Source organism: Haliotis asinina, chromosome 9 (genome assembly GCF_037392515.1).
Source record: "Haliotis asinina isolate JCU_RB_2024 chromosome 9, JCU_Hal_asi_v2, whole genome shotgun sequence".
NCBI lineage: Eukaryota > Metazoa > Mollusca > Gastropoda > Lepetellida > Haliotidae > Haliotis > Haliotis asinina.
In genome coordinates, this window is record NC_090288.1 from 57,415,239 (window position 1) to 57,436,413 (window position 21,175).

The following is a 21,175-nucleotide window of genomic DNA, read 5'->3' on the forward strand; positions in this document are numbered from 1 at the left end:
TCTTAGGGACGCGTCTTTTTGTTCGATGGGATCTCGTTGAAACACAGACGGCTAGTAATTTGTCTGAAGCAAGACGATTAGGTAATTACTGAACGTTCGCCTTTCTACTGATGTTATAATTGACATAGGATAGTTGATGTATAATCACTTGTCAGCAAGGAGGAGTTCCTGAGGGATTTTATAATCTTATTTGGGCACCTTTGGCTTTACACGGAAAAGTGACTTTAACGAACAAAATAGGAAATATCAAGTGGTTTTGAAAGTGTTAAATTAGAATGTCATTTCAACTTAAATTGCTTTGGAAAGTATTTAAAGAGAAGAAAAAAATATAAAAATGTTAACTCCGTTTTAAAAATGATTGGATCCGCTTTCTTTTAGATCACATTAAAGGCTTATACCCATTAAGTTCAATATCGTATCGAACTAGATCTACTGACGGGTTCGACACATCCAGACCAACAACTGCCAAATGAGACATGACACACATGCAGTCTAAATCTAACAATGAATTTTTATAGTCTTTTTTAAAATATATATATATTCTCGCAACTTATACAGAGTTATAATGGTTTGACACAATTTGGGGCGTCTCCTTACAGTAAGTACGACCACAAACCAGCACAAGAACTGTGATCACAGCAAGGTAGGGTATTATCAGAAGACGATAGAGGTAATTACTACACTGTAGTGTAGCAACAGAGGGATGATCACCAATTTATGCCTGGATTTTCCTTCTGCAGTCTCTGGTCTCGGTTGTCGATATCGATTTCTTGCAGGGAAATTAGAGGCAAATTCGCTTGCACTCAAAGCTTTTGTGAGTTAGCCATAATACAGTAATTTGAGCCATCAGATACTGCGAGTTTCAGTAAGGCAGCGATATAACTCTTGTTCTATAAAAAGATATCCTGGAATTCCAACGGTTCTTTATGTGAGGAAAATAAAACTCGAGACCTTTGAATCCAAGTAGTTTCGTTTGGTTAATTGCGAGAGTGTTTTGTGTGTTGATGGTTTTAAAGTGTCCAAATATTGCGCTGCAGAAGTGCTGGGGTTTACTTTAGATCTGTGTTAATAAACAGCATGAAAGTGTTATAATGGGGTAACGAGACGGTTCTAGATTTACGACCTCTGTTTAACTCAGATTAAGTGGGGTGCTTTTCTTCTTCATATGTATGTTATTAGATCAATGTTGATGTTAATGTTATGATATTCCAAAATTGACGCAATACTGAGAAATTATGTCCAGTTCACTTCCTTGTTCTGACTTGTATCGTATCTAGAATATTTAGGTGATAATTAGGGGTGTATATGTGACCTTTAGGTGGGTATATGCCCACCTTTTCGTGCGTGAACATATGGCATTGGACTATTAGATAGTTACTTGAAAACACATGATCATGGTGAGTCGGAATTTTGCAGTCGAATCTGCTTTCAGAAGACATTTTAATGATTGGCAGGTTGGATGATGATTGTTTCGTTGTTTATTGCAATCAGCAAAATTTCACCATGGTGATGGTGCGTAAATAATCGAGTCAGGAACAGACAATCAAGTGATCGACAGCATGAGCAATAACCAAGTCAGCGAGCCTGACCACCCGATTCAATTAGTCACCTCTTAAAACAAGCATGGGTTGCTGAAAACCAATTCTAAACCGGATATTGAAACGGTTTTCATGGTTGTGATTATCACTTAAAACCACTGGTTACATCATCGCATACTGTTTCTCGCATTAACGCTAATCAATACGTGGTCAACTCGTAATGTTATCACATAACATCAGCGGCTTTTATGGTATTAGCATAACTAATCTCTTGTAGCATCATCTAGTTACATATATGTTTATTCGCCATGGATGACGATTGATTCAGATTTATCAAAGTAGTATTAAAATCACAATACAATTCTATTCAATATATCATGCTTAACATCGATGTATCGAAAGACTACGTATCGATGCCCAAACAAATTAAAGCTGTCGATGACCTGTTAGAATTGTATGCTGGTATCGAATTACAAGCATTTACACATAACGTGTGAAACATGATCTCATTTGATTGAGAACACCGAAGAACGCAGGATTCTATCAAACATACATGATCAGTGTGTCATTTATATGTATGTATGTATGCATGTATGTATGTATGTATGTATGTATGTATGTATGTATGTATGTATGTATGTATGTATGTATGTATGTATGTATGTATGTATGTATGAATGTATGTATGTATGTATGTATGTATGTATGTATGTGTGTGTGTGTATGTGTGTGTGTGTGTGTGTGTGTGTGTATGTGTGTGTGTCTATATCTCCTTACAGCGTGTATTCGGTTCGTTAAAGCGCCAGATTATAACTACATAGGTATCAAATGCGCATTAAACTACCTCTTATTTCATACCACATATGATGTTGATATTAACTGTTATACAATACCTCACCTATGGGTAATTACCTTGGGTAAATACACTGAGCTATTCCGTTCATGATCCTGTAATATCACCTCTAGAAAATGTCATCGATATCAAGCATGATTTGTTTCACACTCGAAGTGACGCACACACCACGAAATGATGAAGACATGTGCATTAGAATATCGATTTATTCAACAAGCTCCGAAGGAGCAGTTCGTCTTTTATTCCACCTTTGACTACAGGCAGACTTACATCAGGAAAATGTGAAAACTATTCATGCTATTCTTGCACGTACTTCATGTTTTTCTCTCAGACAAAATGGTTAGGTAAGCAGGAACTCTACTAAATATTTATCCCGCCTAACGTCAGATGAGTCAAAGATGTTGAACCTTCGTCTGATATCTAAGTACATGTATCATTTATAGCAGACCGGTGTATTAAATGAAAAAGAAAACAGCTCGTGATTCAAAAAGATGACGAGAATGTTTCGTGTTCGCTAAAGATTATTCATAATGTGACAGTTACTTTTTGGCAAGAATCCTTCCGTACGATGGCATCCTGTCGAATGCAAGATGCATTCGATGTTCCAGTGATCTATATCATGAACAACTATCCATTCTGTCGGGCTACGATTGGTCTGTCAACCAAGCCTCCGAGTGTTCCCTCGTTTGTCTCCTTCCCGAATCAACATAGTTTGCTGGTGACCAATCCAGACCACAATCCCAGTTTGTTCCATTCCAGCACTCGTCTATCAAACCTTTATTTTTTCGCATTGAAATGTAAAAATAACATCACCATTATAACATGCAGTGGAATGGAAAATCATTGTTTTAATGCTTTAAAAGAACATGAATACCCCGTGTAAAAACCATGAGCAAGGTGGTCGATAACCACCAGAATAACATACACATGCATGCTACCCTATAAACTGTGGAGGAATTCACTTGAAATGTTTACTGATGCAGGGTTTGCGAACACCCGGTGTCAAAATTATTCACGAACACATCCCTGTCATCGCATCTCATGACAATCATTGGAATGCCTGGACTGTTGTGACTGAATATTGTCTTGATCTGTGGCCTAGAAGCCTTTACGTATCGGAGTTCACAGCCTAACCCTGGTAGACTTTACATGTCAGCGTTAACTGTATACAGGATTGCCCTCGGGCCTACCGACATTTACGTATCGCAGTTAACCGTTCACAGCCTAGCACTATAAGAAGACACGGTTTTGCCTTCTGTTCTTAAACATTAACACCGTATCCATTCACAATAGCCCGCTATTTATTTGCGTTTATGTACAAGCAAAATTCGTGGCAAAATTACCCGATGTTTATGTCGTAAAGGGGCATTAAAGTTGTTAGCAAAAAGTCCACTTCCCAAGATCAATAACAGACTATTCCTTTCTTGAAGAAATCTTTACTGTTTGTGTTCTTGCAACAATGTGCTGTTTAAATGGCAGGCAGTAAGAAATTTGTAGTTACAAAATGAAAGACTTGACACCCATTACAGAGGAAATGCTATCATGTGACGTAATCAGCAGAAGCCCAGTCCCAATCGGGAGTCAAACATGTACAAATTCAATAGCTCACGTCAAGAAGAGCAAATCAAATCTAAGTTTCTGCGCATAACGTTTTTGTAAATCAATAGGAGTCAGAGTGACCCAAGATGGTATATCAAGCGTCGAGGTTACGAAAAACAAGTCCTAAAAATACGACCTTGACCTCAGATCTTGAGACTTGGCAATGAGGCGTCAGTGAGTTCCCAAGAGAGCGCATGCGCATTTAGTAATTTTCCTTGACATGAAAAAAACCCAACTTAGTTTGACATCAGAGGTAAGCCGTGATGTTGGCAATATCAGTGTTGTGTCTGTTAATAGAGAGTCATCGACCTATGATCTGCGGAATCTGTCCTAATCACAATTTAATATTATAACGAATGTTATAACCAGTATGGATAGTGTGTAAGGACATGATATTACCCGCGCACCTGTGATAATAATTGTTGTGAACGTAGCACAGAAGGGTCAGTCCCTGTACAATTCGCCATGCAACATATTACGAGTATCATATGTATGTGTCGGCTGCATGTGAGTCGTAGAAAGACAATTCTTATTTTAACTGGTACTGTTAGGCTAGAAATGCACTAAACAACGCTTACATAAGGAACTGGATATGTTGGTATTAGGTTGGATATTGCTCTGCTTTTTCATATTGCAATATATAACAAAAATGTAACAGATCTTGCATGCATATTGTGATATACTGAATGAAAGGTTTCTGCCAGTCTGCGTACATCATAAATTCATAATAACTCTCTGAGTGCGGCACCACACAGATAAATAAAATGATGTAGAGAATTAATGAAGAATGTTAAATGAAACTAGTGCAGCAACAACAACATGGTAAAGATAATAGTATAACGTGATATTTATGGTCAGTTCTGCTCGCTTCAGTAGAATGCACTCCAGTGCAGAATGGCATTATTGTTACTGTGATAGAACTTGGTAGAATATTGGGCACTTTCGGAGCTACTGAAAAAGAAGCTTGGTTTCCACTTGTAAAATATTACTTGAAACCGACAGAAATTAAAGTACATTTAGCACTTTTACAGCACGTTTTGTCACTATGCAAATCAAGGGCAGATACTTGAAAGAGAGCTAACTCTGGATGATCCAATATGTTGCAGAATCTGTAACATATCGCGATTATCGTATCGCGAGACACTGTATCGGTATATTCCGGTTAACCGGTAATTTTGCACAGCCCTAGTTGGTATTTTGTCGAAATGCATGCGAACTACGGCTGTAACGAACTGCATTTAGCGATTTCTTTGAGTTCGATATATCCGTAACTAACTGTGACATTTCATGTGTCGTTTGTGTGAAACTTATTTCTGGTGCCCCAAGCCGTGACACTGCTTGAATACTGCTACAGGCGGCGTAAAAGCGTACTCACTTATTTTTATTTGCATGTAAGCCTTTTGTACGTGTAACGCACTCAGTATGCGGGATAGCCCTGCCCTAACGTTCCCCGTTGCACATTAACCCATTCCGTATAAACGAGTCTGTTCAACATGGTGACACGGGTTAGAATCATATGAGTATGCTGTGTAAATCTATCCCCGTGCTTTGGATGAATATTGATTAGAAGCGCTGTAAAACCTGACTGAGACTCACCTCCTGTTTTGTAAAACGGTTTAGTCACCGAAGCGCCCGACTCCACTTTGGCATTTCTTCAGCTGATTGAACTGTCATCTTTAAATCAAGAAATGAAAGGTGGACGTTTGTGCCACGTGACCCTGGTTATCTCTTTATCCGCAATTTCCATAATCAAAGTAAACATTTGAATGTAAAATTGAGTTGTGGCACAGTGTGCAACAACGAATATCGATCAGAGTCTATGGATCGATTCACATACCCCCCAGTTTAAGAAAATAATTATGAAAGATTAGCTTCTTTGCTGTTTGTGAGAACACTGTAAATTCAGGATTGGAAAATGACACTGCTGGACAGGGAGAATCATGGAAAATAACCTCCTACAAAATTAAGCCGATAATTAATTCTTGATACCGCTCAGGTGATTGATTTGAAGTATCGAAACCTGGTGACTCCATGGAAACTGACGGGCCTGCTTCGCAATGCTTGCAAACATACGGCGCTATATTAGCTTGGCCAACTTATCGGTAATAACGTTCTTGTAATATGACCACAAGAGGATGTTTAATGCCACGGATCTCTTAACTGCATACGAGATGCAGTTTTCTATATGTCCGTCAGTTCATAAATACTGATATTAAGCCCGGAATATTGGAAATTACTGCCCGAATACTGATTTTATTCATAATATTCAAATGCTCCTGTGATCTAAATCAAAGATGGCCGCCATCCCGGACATATGTAAAGTTCATTATGCGCTTTGTGGTTATGATTTGTGCGTTCTGTTATTTGCAATGCCATTATACATTTTCTGTATTCCCAACTACTTCTCCATTATAAGACTGCAGATGTATAACTGTGTGTTTGTTGCTACATACGCATTTTTCAAATCGCTCATAGATTTACAAGAGAACTAATGGCAATACAGCCAGCCAGCACACACCACTATTCCCAGCTGTGCCATCATGGTCTGTGAGTAATCCATCTACTTCAGTCAAACTAGTGGTGAACAGCATGAGTGGCGTTTCAGACCATAAACGTATCTGTGTGATATATCAGCGGTGAAATGTACAATTTGTTCCCACGGTTCGTTTTGCATGTCACGAAACCTAGTACAGATGGAAATTATTGATAAAACCATAACCTTTCCGGCATAAAAGGAAAGCTATTAATTCCTCAGACTTTCATGTGAAGTTAAAATGCAAACATCAAAGACATTTTTCTTCTACTTGCACGGTTCCTGGAAGAACAAGCTTCTGTCAATATTAACAAGACATATCTGGCTGAAGAATGCTTTTGAAACAGTTTGAAGTCAGTTACAAAGCAAGAGAACCCTAATATGGCCAGAGTTTATAACATATAATAATGTGGGCAAGAATGACCTTTGATTACAGAATTCTTGTGCACTAGATTTCGTTTAATGCAATCCTACGTGCACACCAAAGGGTGCAATGCCTGACGCGTGTACAAGGAAACGCTGACCGATTGGTCTTTTACCATACACTTTGGAATCGGTTATGTAATGGAAATATTGAATAGAATGTTTACAATTCATTTGCCATAAATTGATCCATTGTCATCAGTATTACAGTCGGCGCTGTTTTTTTGGCGAGATCCACCATTACATGCCTTGGGTGCAGGAGGAAGCGCGGCGTCCTTGTAGCTGATATAAATGCTTGTCTTTGAAACGAATTCCTAACAAGATCAGTTTATCATAGTTACCATGGAAACATGCTGGTCACGAGAGAACCGGCGGCGGAGTTAGAAAATGGACATTTGATTGATTGTAATCAACTGGCTTCGACGTAACTGTATAGACTAATCTTTGTATGACATACAGTATGTCCTTTGAAATATACAAGAGCCACTGATAATGATGGACGCCTGTCTGGATCGGAGGGATATGAGTGAAGTGTAGCGGTGTGTATTCAGTTACCACATGATCCTTTATAACTGGGTATATAGTGTATTAATGTGTTACCGCACTCTGCCGTTCACAACTGTCTTCTTTTATCTTCATGTGCATCAATATTTGTAATCAACCCATGTCTAAGGTATTTCTTCCTGCGTTCCCCATCTGAAGCCTTCTCAGAAATCTATCCAGTGTGAAATAATATCAAGATTTCTTATTTAAACTTTTACTCATCACTGTCAAACTTCACACTCCGATGTGATAAGAATACGTAATGCTGTTATTCATTCAAATCCATAAGCACCTTGATCATTGTTTATCTACATTTATTAAAATTAAGACCTTAAATGATTAGTACAAACCTGTTTCCTATGCAAAGCTTCTATGTCTATATTGTAAAAGGCTTTAAACTTTATTGAGAAGAAATTTATATACAATTTATATTTCGTTGAATTATTTCCACAGTTAGTGAAAACAGTTGATTTTCTAAATTTGCAATTTATTTGGTCAACCCTCTTCGCTGATTGAGCTTGAGACAGGAAACACCACGGAATCACCCAACAAAGGCAATGGTTCGTCAAATGGTTAATGCTTTCCTTTCGGAGTCGATTCCAAGCGTCAAATATGTGCGTTCCATAATGATTGCAGACTGCGCTTAACCAGCTATTGCTAAAAGCGTTGCACAACACTTGCACGATAAAAACAGTGGTATTACGTTACCCACATTATTCTCAGGTTTCTAATTATAACTCTATCCCTGTCTTCTGGTATTGCAATCCAGTCTACAGTCCGTAAACATACTGTGTCATAAAGCCCTAGCAAAGGGAAATAATCAAGCCATCTTTGTCTCAGTCGAATGAGTCTGACTGCAGGCATGCACACACACACGCACACACATACACGCACACACGCACACGCACACGCACACACACATGCACACACATACACACGCACATGCATGCTTGCACACACACATATACACACATACATACACACACACACATACATACATACATACATACATACATACATACATACATACATACATACATACATACATACATACATACATACATACATACATACATACATACATACACGTGATATTATATTGTCTCACATAAATTTGAGAGAGAACGGTATGGTCTTCGACCTGAGAATATCGAGGAACGAAATATCAGAACATCATCTGAAATTTACCAACAAACCACTCCCAAGATACGTTCCCATGGCCACTAGCATTGCTGCGGCACAGCTGATAATGAACCGCTCGACCTATCTCGAAGTCATGGAACTCCTTTGTAACCAACCCAAGCATGATACCATCTAATATTGCCAGGCACCCCATAGAGGAATAGAGCTTAGGAATGGAAGCCGTTATGCGTTACATACGATGGCAACAGGTCTGTGATTAGGTTGTGTGCAAACCTAATCCCCTGGTTTAGAGGCTGAACCACTTTGACCGTCAGCTCAAAATGTGGAATTGTGCCTTGTAATGTTGGTTGTCCCTGTAGCGCCGATTACCACTGGCACTGCAACCTGATGACGTCTCCAGTGGACGAGATTTGCCCTTAAGAGTGTGGTTAAATACCACAACCCTACTATATACTTAATCAATTTCAAGCATGAAGTCGACCAGGGGTCCTATTAGAGTTGAGATGAAGTGTTTCGTTTTAAGAGAGATATTTACATGGCAAACAGCGCAGCTTGTCTGGAACAGGCGATTGTCAAAATGACCGGCAATATGGATGACCCAACGTGCCAAATTCCCAACGACTTTGCCGCAGATCTTGCAATTAGAATGGACGGAACGTTGGACAGGGGAGGCTGGGCAGAAGAGAGGACGGGTCGATGAATAAGATAACAGGGTGATCGATAGCCGGAATGAATATAGATAGATCCAAAATATATTCTGAACACGTCAGCTTCATATCAATACTTTACTATACAGAGAACTGATTTGTGCAGTCGAACCCCGTTAACCCCACAGAGACAACGGGGATGTGTTTGAGGAGTGACTCAACTGCCGATGGCAACTCGATTTGCCCCTCTAAGATATTAATAAGTTGTCATTAGCGTACTCTTCAAACCATTTAATAAAAAGTACACGATTGGATGAATCACATGTAACGACATACAACCGTTGTAAACCGACTTTAACTACAACTTAAACAATACAGAATACAGGTAAAGAATACAGAATACATTTATATACTATACAATGCTCATGAGAAAATCGTTCGGATAAATATATTATTAGTAGTGCGTATTATATACATTAATGTTTCAGATATATTTGAATCCATGAAGGTCCATGTTAGAATTGATCTACAGTAACCCATGCTTGTCGTAATAGGCGACTAACGGGATCGGGTGGTCAGGCTTGCTGACTTGGTTGACACATGAAATCGTATCCCAAATGCGTAGAAAGATGCTCACACTGTTGATCACTGGATTGTCTGGTCCAGAATCGATTATTTACAGACCACCGTCATGTAGCTGTATTTGCTGACTGCAGCGTAAAACTAATCTCACTCACTCACTCCCCCTTGTTCCAGTGTTAATACAGATACTAGTGTTTAATAATATTTTATATTACGATAAAATTCGTTCCACATCCATAAGAAATCTCTGCTAAAAAACTGAACATGCTCTATTCTACATGTGCACTGTTTCAAGACTGAACTTTAAAATGAACGCAGTATTAGTAATCTCTTAAATCGAAAATAAGATCTCTTCTTCTCCCAGATGTAATTACACGTTATGCCCTAACACAATCATTTTTCTATTTCATATAATCTAGTAATTATTTACAAATCAATAGTTTTATTGGCTTTGAAACAAGTAACCAATCTTGTCCCACACATCTGTGATGTTGAAATGTGAGGGTTCTTTCTCACGTTAACAGAGCCCACGCTGACTCGGATCATAACGATTTCGCAATATCAGTTGTTTGTTGCGTGTCCGTGGGACAAGCTCACGGCTATACGGCACCAGGTCCATGGCTACAGACGCAGCAGCCTTCTGGGGGCTTTGACAGCAGTGATGATGTGTGGTAACCCGGATGTACCTCAGAGACATCAGTGATCAACACGGAAATACAAAGACGTTTATTTGCATCCGGGGGCGGGAGCATTCTTGTTGAAATAATTTGTTCCAATATTTTAGCACTAGAAAAATATTAAATCCAATGTATGACAAAAGAACGAGTTTTTCATGTTTCAGAATGGACATGAAACAGTGGCATTGATGAGGTGTTTATACTAACATGTAACAGCTGAATAGTTCTGGTTTGGTCCAATATTTATCCAGAGACTTCAAAACCACGTAGGTACACTTCATTAGGCAAGGAAATAGAAACCTACATGGCAAAAACAAAAACTGCTCTAAAGTATAGCAGTTGTATTTTTGTAATGATAAAAATGTATGTCTTTGTGACAGATTCGAACTTCTTAGAAACTGTACATCTGTGAGGATCCGAGTTACAGCACGTCCTCAGCTACCCACACTTTCTTCAGGGAGAGACTAACGGGATCGTGTGGTCAAGCCAGATGACTTGGTCATCGTATCCCAATTCCAACTGAAGTCAATCGCTGGACGGGCTGGTTCAGACTTCAGGCTTACAGAGTGCTGTCAAATAGCGGGAATACTGCTGATTGCGGCCTCTGAAAACAAGGATAATGTTCCTACTTTCAATGTGCCATAACTCACGTGAAGCTTTCACTGGCATGTCAGTTATGACATATTCTAGTTTCATATATCGCATACATTTTGCATGTATTTACGTGAACAAAATCGATGCTAGTGGGCATTTTGTCTCCGAGACATGTCAGTCGGTAGCATTTTGCGAAAAAAATGTTCAATAATCAAAACTGGATACAGGAGGTACCATCAGCAGATATTAATTCACATAAACCGAAATCACTGAAGCCGTGATCAACATGCTTTTTTCACGAAATACTCCAGTCTCTAAGACAGACATCATCGATGAGTATTCACATCTACAAATTTAGATCAAACCGACAAGCTCGTAAGATAAACACATTCCCATCAGGCTTGATCACTTCCAGGAGTCATGGAATTGGTATGCGTGTCTGGGAGAAACATCAGCCCAGAACTGAGTCTCAGGCCAGCAGCCGTGGACCCAGGACATGCAGAAACCTTTTACAAGAGGTACTCAAGCTGGAACTAGCCTCTACTTGTAATTTAAACGGCCGAGACAATCAAATACCCTGACCTCTGACTTTTACAGATGTGGTTCTAGCCATCTAATATCAGATTCCAATTGCTGGAAGGCCCTGGTAAGATTGTGGGGAATCTATTTGACTTAGAGGCCCCATGCTTGTCATCATTGGTGCACCCCCGACGCCGTGATTGGTGTAGATAGATAGCATCGTCTCATCACGTGGAATCAGTGCGCCAGACCGTTCTAATAGTTCTGGGATTTGGGCATATTTCACTTTTCATGTAGGTGTGTGTAATGGGGTTTAACTTCTTGTAGAATGTTATAGCAGTTATAGACCTATATGTATGTGCATGTGTGCGTTTGGCTTGTCCTTGCATGGGCGGGTGCGTGTTTGCGCGTGTGTATGCTCTATAGAGTGGAAGAATGCCGGTTTTACCGATATCCGTCTTACATACCATGCTGATGGATATCGTGGATACGCCTCTGAAACACAGTTCATGGACATGTTTATCCCCTTAATGCCGACCACCGAGTGTGGAACTCCCGATCTCCGTTCTCCATGCACAGGTTGTACGCCTACACCCCGGACAGCATCATAGGTTATGTGAATGAATAGACCTCTGTGTTTGGCCGATTTAGCAGGTGCTGGCAAGTCCGAGGCATATTTCACAATCACAAATTCACATATTTTCAATGCTTTTGAAATGTGTGTAAAATACAGACAAGATGTATTCCTTGTTGAATAAACTTTGACCACAATGAAATACACTTTTATAGGTTATAGGCATTCAACTATTGTTGGTCGTAAGAGCTGTCATCAAATTCAGTCTAACCCCTAGTATGTAACTCCAACCAACCGTAATCTGACACCTTAATCTGCAACTCTGTGCTTAACCCCAATCAATGTTAATCTAAATTGACCTCAATATTTAACGCCAATTAATGCGACTATAAAACCTACGTGAGTAAAATCAATGTTTAATTTCAACAATTCCCAATCTAAAACCTAACAATTTTACGTCAATCAGTCTAAATACATAAGAAAATGTGAAGCCTCACTGTTTAACCTCAAGTTTTTCCAGTCATGCCAATCCACCGGAATTGTTTCCCTTGGTCGTAAAAGGTCAAAAAGCGGTATCACTGAAAATCAGAGATGACACCAGGTGTTTGACAGTAACCCAGATTTGTTCTTTGGTTCAGCGCTCATCAGAGACACATAACCTCTGAGGTCAACATTCAGTTACACTACAATCGAGTAATAAAGGAATTGCAGACTATGTTTCAGTTCGGCAATAACACGGAGCGCCTCACAAACTACCCCCTTGTGGGAAATCTAACCCAAGTATTCACCATCACGAACTCACGACAGGCTGACAGTCCCAGGTCTGCCATGACACATGGTTGTTGCTGTAACATGTTCAAAAACAATACATCCAAAGGGAGACAACTCCGTTTAAGCTGAGGACATACGACGGGTTTGCACATTCCTTTCCCATGTAATTTTGATGGGTAGACGGAAGTTAACATAACCCATAAGTCCGCATGTGACTCGATCTCCAGGTACCAAGATTGCAATACTGAGTTTAAGAAGGTCACAACGAGAGCAGACTATCTGATCACACATATTAAAATCATTCCAATATAAATATGCACGAGAATCACCGGCGTGTTATACATTTGCAGTAATAACTGCGGTGATTTTAAAAATCATGAACTAGAACAATATAAAACAGTTTTACGTTAAATACGCGCATAAAACAGTTTTACGTTAATTGTAAAAGTTGCCAGTACCCAAAAGAGAGAGTATTGTTTTACGACGCTTCAAGGAATATTCCCAAAATGTCACGGGGACAGCAGAGTGGGATTCCCACATAATATCCATGTGGAGAATAGAACCCGGAGGTTTGATTTGTGAGTGTGTTCCTCAACTCATGTCTCCAGACATATAACAATGTTTTAAACTAAAAGGTACCACTTAAAATAATTCGTTCGAGACATACAGAAATTGGTCGGGACCAAACCATAGTTCGTTTTATCCGTGTTCGTTACAAAGTTGGGGTAGTCAGCAGTAAATCCTTTCCGCAATCCCATTTTACCTTGCTGGTAGAAAAAAACAGTTGCATTGTGGGAAGTACCGGAAGTACATCGCCTGTGCTTCCTTTGAAACTTTCATTTCTATCATACTTAATATTTGTCAGCGTTCTGAACGTCATAACTCCCATTTACTCTACTATCTTACACTCTTCATCTTTGGCCAAAACCGTCATTAGGCATGTATTTCTGTTTTATCTTATGTAAATAATAAAAGCAGAAAACGGCAACCATATTGATAAAGCATGTAAATAGTACTCATCTAGACAGCACCTAGAGGAACATTAGAAACTGAATGTGACAACAACTAAAGTTTTGGGTTGTTAATCAACTTTGTTTTATTGCCCTGTCATTCGAGAAAACACCGTTTCTACTCCGTCATCAGTTCTTTGTGTGGGTCCATTTAACTTTTATGTTGTTGCTGAAAGTTCACAGGACTGTTTACTACTTTGTTACGGCATGTAAACCCCTCCCCTTTACGGCATTCGTCTTACACGCAGTTTCATTGGCACAGATCTGAGAGTGTTTAGGTGGCATCTATCAAAGCAGTTAATAGCTTTGACTTTACTGCAGTAGATATTGTAACGGCACTGAAGGAGGTCGCATTTCCGGCTGCAGTTCCCGAGAGATCTCGTGTATCCCGAGAATATAAATCAGCCTGATGTGTGATCGATTGACTCAACCGAAGCCATTCCTAACCGAGCATACTAGTGAGGCCTGTAATCAATGTACGGTAGACTGAAAATTATTATTCGATTTAGGAATGTATGCACGCAATTTTCTGAACCAATGACGCAAATGCTTTAGCTGGAATCGAACATTGATAGAGCACGTATCACACTTTTGACCCTAATCAATACATTGTCTTAAGGAGACAAAATATTGTGAGAAGGAGTCAAACTCTACTCCGCCGTAAGCTGTCTTCAAACACGTGGCGGATAAACCAAATCTTCACACTTTGGCCTCTTTTAGGAAACTAAAACTGAATCTTCTGCATTAATTCAAAACATGACTCTCAAGATTCCATTAGGCGGAAAGGGATCAGAATTTTAGGAATGGTTAAAATTATCGTACCAGCCATGTCATCAAAACTTTCATACAAAAATAGTGTTTGCTTGTTGATGCGCCAAGCATATGACGGTAGTATGGGCCAGATCTTGACCATTAGGTGATTTGTACAGTGAGCAACCACGAGGTTTATTTGCGTGTTATTTGTTTGTTTCTGACGGGCTCAATGTGCTCTATGATGGCGGTCTGTAAATAATCCAGACAATCCAGTGCATGACATCGTGAGCATCGATTTATGCAACTGGGATAAGATGACATGCATCAACCAAGTCAGTGAACTTGACCACTCGACCACTTTACTCAGGACAAATACGAGTTGCTGAAAACAAATTCTAACAACAACAGCAGCAGCAGCAACAACAAAAACAACAATGTGGTACAACACCGCAGAGAGAATCGTATGCAGTGCTAATATTCGCTAAAATTATGAGTGAGTGAGTCGCCTTTCGCGAGGATTGCACGCTTGGGGGAATAGAACGCGGGTCTTCGGCGTGACGACTTGGTGTTTCTATCAAGCATAAATAGTGACCCTGAAAAAGGAATATATAACACGAAAAGACAAAATATTTTTTCATCAATGTAGGAAAATTGGAAGGAAAGAACTCTGTACATACAGATAGGTAAACACAGGTAAAGTAGAAAATTAGAACCACCCATCGTAGACTGAATTATGGCTGTCAACGCCGGAAAGCTTTCAGCCATTTATCTATGAAGCGAGACAGAGTCTGGAGCATATGGCCTTGACATATGTTAGCCTGGGCACACTTGGGAGAATAATATCACCAGACGAGATCGACACGGGCCGGAATTTATTGCCAGATTATATTATGTTGTTCAACAAGACAGACACTCACTGACCAGAATGACATTTGATGCCGCTGCAGTTCCCTGGAGTGAAGACGGTTCACAAATGGTATTCCGCTTAAGTCTTGGAGACAATGCAGAGGGTATGAGGTGGAAACTGACCTCGCTAAAGCATTTGTCTGGAACCTTTTCTTGAACATCTTTCCAAGGAATCACGTTCAACTTCTTAAGAACCTCTTGTTCTGTCTGAAGGCTCACAGAACTCTGATAAAGGGAAGAAACGTGCGTTTTCGTTTGTTTAATGGCTTTCTTTACTTGGAGTTTCTTTCGCCTAAGGAGCTCTACAACCTTGCAATAATGCGGTATAATGAAACGTCGTGTCCTTGAGACACGGTTGAATGTTGTTTTAGAAAATATTTTAATGGAAAGGTCAAGTTTTAAAACAAGTGTATAGCAAAAAGACAGAAGCAGTGTTGATGTATATGAAAGAAAATCAACTTTGCATTTTCTTAATACATATATGTAAGACTGATCAACTGAAGACACATGCTACTGCCTGATATTTAAGTAGACTCTGTATCGACTCCCTTGATACAGACCATTCTAACCATTTGTCTAGAGAACATATCTAAATTGTGCGCATCTGGTATCAGTCACTCGTTGATTATTGGGTTTTTACCTCCCACACTCTACACGCTTGGAGCGTGTGTAAAATGCACAGGCAGGCTTCCTCATGCCTTCGTTGTGAGGTATTAAGAACTAGCTTCTTTAATATCTCAGACTCATAAATTCTTGACGTGATTGGCAGGGCATTTGTCAATTTCTTCCTCTTTACAATATTGATCCAAACGTCAGGTATTTCAAGTTACATCTGTTCCCCTAATTAGAGAGAGCTTTAAGGCCCCTTCAGCCATGACCAACAAGAGCAATTGGGTGAATGAGTCCGTCTTCCAAAGAATATAGAGCCAGCAACCTCTCACACTCAAACCAGCTCTTTTTTAGGAAGCCTTGCAGATTATGAATGTGCAAGGCTGAAGCTTTTAGGTACTAATCAATTATTTACGTGCATTGTTCTGGAGCAGGACTGGTTTTGAGCATGCGACATGACGACAGCGTCCCAGATCTACACAGCCGTATGAATCATTAATCTTCTCTACTTTCAGGAATCTAGAAGAGGAATACATAGAATATGCCACACGGATTGAGAGGGAAGCATCGTTGTCCGAGCTTAGCGATTCGGGATGTTCTCTGTGTCCTATATGCAACAAAAATGAGATCCGACTGAACGAGGATGGGTCCAGAGAAGGTCCAAACGTGTGTGTGGATTGTGAGAAGGTCACGTGTCCCGGATGTGGGGAGCTCAATACTAGCTTAACCACCAAGGTAAGCAAACCAACATGGCGGCATTTTCAGTTATCAGGCAGGCACTGATCTCCGTCTGGTCGCGTGTAATGTTTTGGATGACCTTATTGTGAATCCACAATAATCTCACGCTAATATCTCCTATTTGTCATTCAGATCCATCTCGATTTAGTTACTTGACTAATAATACCTTTTCAAATAAATTATGCCCAGTAAATGAACAAGTGTAGCAGCAGTGGAGCCAGGATTTGGCTCTTTGGGTCAATACTGGAAAGAACCTACAATCCTTTGCACTGTGAGTGATTACTGGGTTAATGTGGGCCGCTGCATAATAATAGATTGCAGCGTTGGAAAGCAGTCGTCAATGTGAAAATAATACGACAGTCTTCTTTACATGCCCCAGGGGCACTGTACAATATCCAGTGTCATTATGTAAGGGAAGGTGAGGTTGAAGGCTGAGCTCTAGGATGGTGGAGCCTAGGCAACATTGACTCGCGAGTTTCTAAACATTGATTTTCCTTTTGCATCATATGTGTAATCCTTTCCAAGCTAAATTTTATTCTTCTCTCAAATTGGTTTTCAAATCATTCTGAAAAGAACGTGTAGGAGGTACTGAGTGAACGGTGCGGTGTATGTGATCTCCTGACATGTGAGAGTATCGCAATTGATTCTGTTTTTTTTTTTCCTGAAATCATCTTTATCTTTTGTTGAGAGACTACCCACCACGATGCAGCTGATTTATTGATAAGTCGGCTGAAAGCAGGCATTCATCCCTCATCGGCAACATTGCAGATATGTGTTTTCTTGGGGTTGGTGTTTGCATATCGATCCATTCTGAGTCGGGATATATTTCAACCATCAGCTCAAATACATGACTTCAGATGACTCGATCTTTTGTTTCCGGAAGCATTTGGATTGAATGTGATCGTCGACCTATGAATACATCACCCTGTAGATTGTGTTTAGTGATGCGTACGACATGTGTATATATACAGGTAGCTCAGTGCAAGTTAAAGAGAACATAATGACAGAGCGGAATGTGCACAGGTTGAAACGTGATATCACATGTCTTTTTAATGTTCTAACTGTTAATTCAATTTGCATTTGTACTGATTTCATAGCTCGTGAATCAACATTCATTTAGGATAGCCGTATACGTTCAGTGCGTGAAACGATATTCGAAAATTGTATGGAGTTTTATGGACAATAACAGTCAGGTTACTAGTGGATAAACGAGTTCTCGGGGTTGTAACGGCGCAGCAGACATGTTCTGTTCATGACCATGCAGTTGTTGAAGCGGTAGTTTCGGTGTGTGTGTGTGTGTGTGTGTGTGTGTGTGTGTGTGTGTGTGCGTGCGTGCGTGTGCGTGTGTGTGTGTGTGTGTGTGTTTTACAATGGATCACTCATATTTCCAATGTGGTACAAGAAACAAGAAACCTTATTGGTGATCTTCCCTCTAATGTGTGTAGGAGTCTTCCCACATACCTGTACAACAATGAAATTCAGCTTACATTGTCATAAGACTGATTTACTCACTCACTCTTGTCTGAGCCGTACCTATGTTCAATAGGGAGCAGTGAATAATCCTCTTGGGTGCTTTAGGGTCAGTCTATAAAGGACAAAACATGTCAGCCATTGTGGCCAACCACTCCACGGAATTGCCTGTGGTTTCCAGAATGACAGTTTTATCACACGCGTGATGCTGCACGCTCTAAGTAACACTAACGCGTGGGCGTACAAGAGGCCTGTTAAGGTTAATGTCAGATGATAGGTGCAACGTAGTGCTTTAGGTTTAATAAAGATCGCTATTGTTACGTCAGCAGTCGTACGTCATTTGACAAGCACGTGTGGTCCTCCTTGTTTTAATATTGTGGCGCTGGTACAGATCTGGTTAGAGAAACATTTAAGAGTATCCCTGTATCGAGGCATCTGCATGGACAAATGGTTTTCAAAACAATTCAATAATAGATAGAAAACAGAATTTACCAACAGAAGCTTACTGAGCTGACTTATTTTAATGATTGACCGTTCTATAATTCATGCCGTCATCAAATTGAAGAGCTCAGAGTTTGGTTGCCATGGTAATGACTCTCCACATCCTAGTTGCAGAGGCTGGTTACCTGTATCCAACTTCATATTATGATAACACCTTATCAGAGCGTGTCGGACGGTATACCTCGATGCGCATGTACATAATATATTTTAATGCCAGCAGACAACTAACTATAAGCAAGGTTAACCCTGAATTGAATACGCTCGATTAAGGTAGCACCAAATGAGCTCAAAACGTTAAAAGAGGTTCGTTGGTATTTAAGGTAATTTTATGGCGTAATCGCATCAAACAGTTGTCAAGCTATGTAAATTCGGCCATCTCTTTTAAAAAAAACCTTTAATCATCGAGAGTGCTTCGCGGCACATAAAACTCTGTTATTACATTACGACACGCAAACGCAATCACGCTACTGCCCAAATAGTTTACAACAAGCAAATTTGGCGTTTGAAGGACCGAAAAACACGAACGAGAAAGTTTAATCAATGTCCGTTGTGTGTAACATCTCGAATCCCATGGCGAATTAGCAGTGGACACGTGTAGGACAGACCTTTTTCGTCAGTGTGTATGCAGTGGCACAGCCAGGAGAGGTAAAGGCTAGTACAGGCGATCACTACGGGCTCTCACTATCGATCTTTACAAAATCGATAAGGGCACTTCGTGAAGGGTTTCCATTGCTTGAATTAAAGCAGATTCCCTAACACTGGGCGTTCTGGAAGCTTGTTTATTTCTGCACATTGACAGATTGACTGAAATGTGTTGATAGGTGTGGACGCTTGGCCTCACGGATCTGTGCAAGGTTACCACTGTTTCTGCCTTTGAAGTCTTCGTTTGTCCGTTTGTCTGACAGACTTCATTTGCGTTGAGGCGACCATTGCGCTGTAAATAAGGTTCTGTTTAAAACGTAAATTCATTTTGACTAATTTAGATCCCTAGCTAGGTAAGAGATGCAACAATGCCATTGGTGGTAGTCTATTTATATTCTCACATTGCGATACCAGAATGTCTGTTTGATTATGTAATTATCGTTACTAAGTTCCCCCAAGACTTATCTTATGATGAAATGTTATTCCTCAATACTGCAGAGAGTGAATAAAGATGTCATATTTGGTCGTTTCTATTCGGTGATTTAATTTATCCCATGCGTGATGTAAAATGGCGATTAGACGCAGTTTTCCCCTAGTCATTAACATTGAGTACATTTTCATTATTATTTCAATCGATAATTTGGTTCAAATGATCTGTCCAGTCTGACAATGTGAGAACGTTCTTGATAACGAAGCAATTTATTGTTTGTTATAACCCTTGGATGTAAGTAATTGCAAGATAAATGGATTTTCTCCATCACTATTTGGCGTTTCGTTGGGCTGGCGACGGGAGGGCTGAATCAGCAATGGCGGCTTGTGGAAGTTCAACGCATCGCACAATACAAATCGGCGGAGGAAAATAATCGATAGCAAAACGAGTACATGTTTGTGTTACTTCGAATTAGTGGGCTATCGTGCACTGTGTACGGCCCAAACCATTAGCACGTAGTACAGTATTACACTCACGTTGGTGCTAAAGTGTAACAGAGCTTAACGTCCATTCAGGAACTGTTTTGTTTTGGCTACAGAAGGTATTAACATATGCCTCGTGCATAATGACCCCATGCATTTCAAACCTAATGGGACTGTGTGGTAACTTCGGTATGCGAATATTTGAGATAATCATCAAAGAGCCAAAGGCGTACAGATAATGCGTAACAATAAGATGGCATACAAAAAGCTGCGTGTGCAATGATCAAGCTGAATCCAGGTTTTGTGGTTCCGGGAAGGATAAAACGGTGAATATTCGAGATATAGGTACACTCGAGATAGCGGATCTTAACATGTCAGTAAACTTGTTTCAAAACCTGTTCATAACTCGTTTTCCTTTTAAATGTGTAATACACTCTGTAGAGTGAGTGAGGGAATCATCTGTACGCCGATTTTAATGATGATGTGTCTATATCACGACATCAGAAATGGGTTTCACATATTAACTAAAACTGAATATTAAATGAATCTGTCATGTCTGTCTGATCCAAGGAAGGCACTCCGTAAGTCTCGAACTACGGATAAATCGACGAATATGGATCTTTGAGGGTTCCTGTTGA

The 21,175-nt window shown here is 39.9% G+C and overlaps 1 protein-coding gene across 2 annotated transcripts in view; it reads left to right on the top strand.

Annotated features, from left to right (window-relative positions):
- LOC137296038 (protein piccolo-like) overlaps window positions 1-21,175 on the top strand; it is an 87,437-nt gene that overhangs the window by 15,336 nt on the left and 50,926 nt on the right. For both annotated transcript variants that reach the window (XM_067827678.1, XM_067827680.1), the window contains exon 2: window positions 16,790-17,009. In XM_067827678.1, the coding sequence (XP_067683779.1) occupies window positions 16,790-17,009 (220 nt within the window). The remainder of the gene's footprint in view (window positions 1-16,789; window positions 17,010-21,175) is intronic.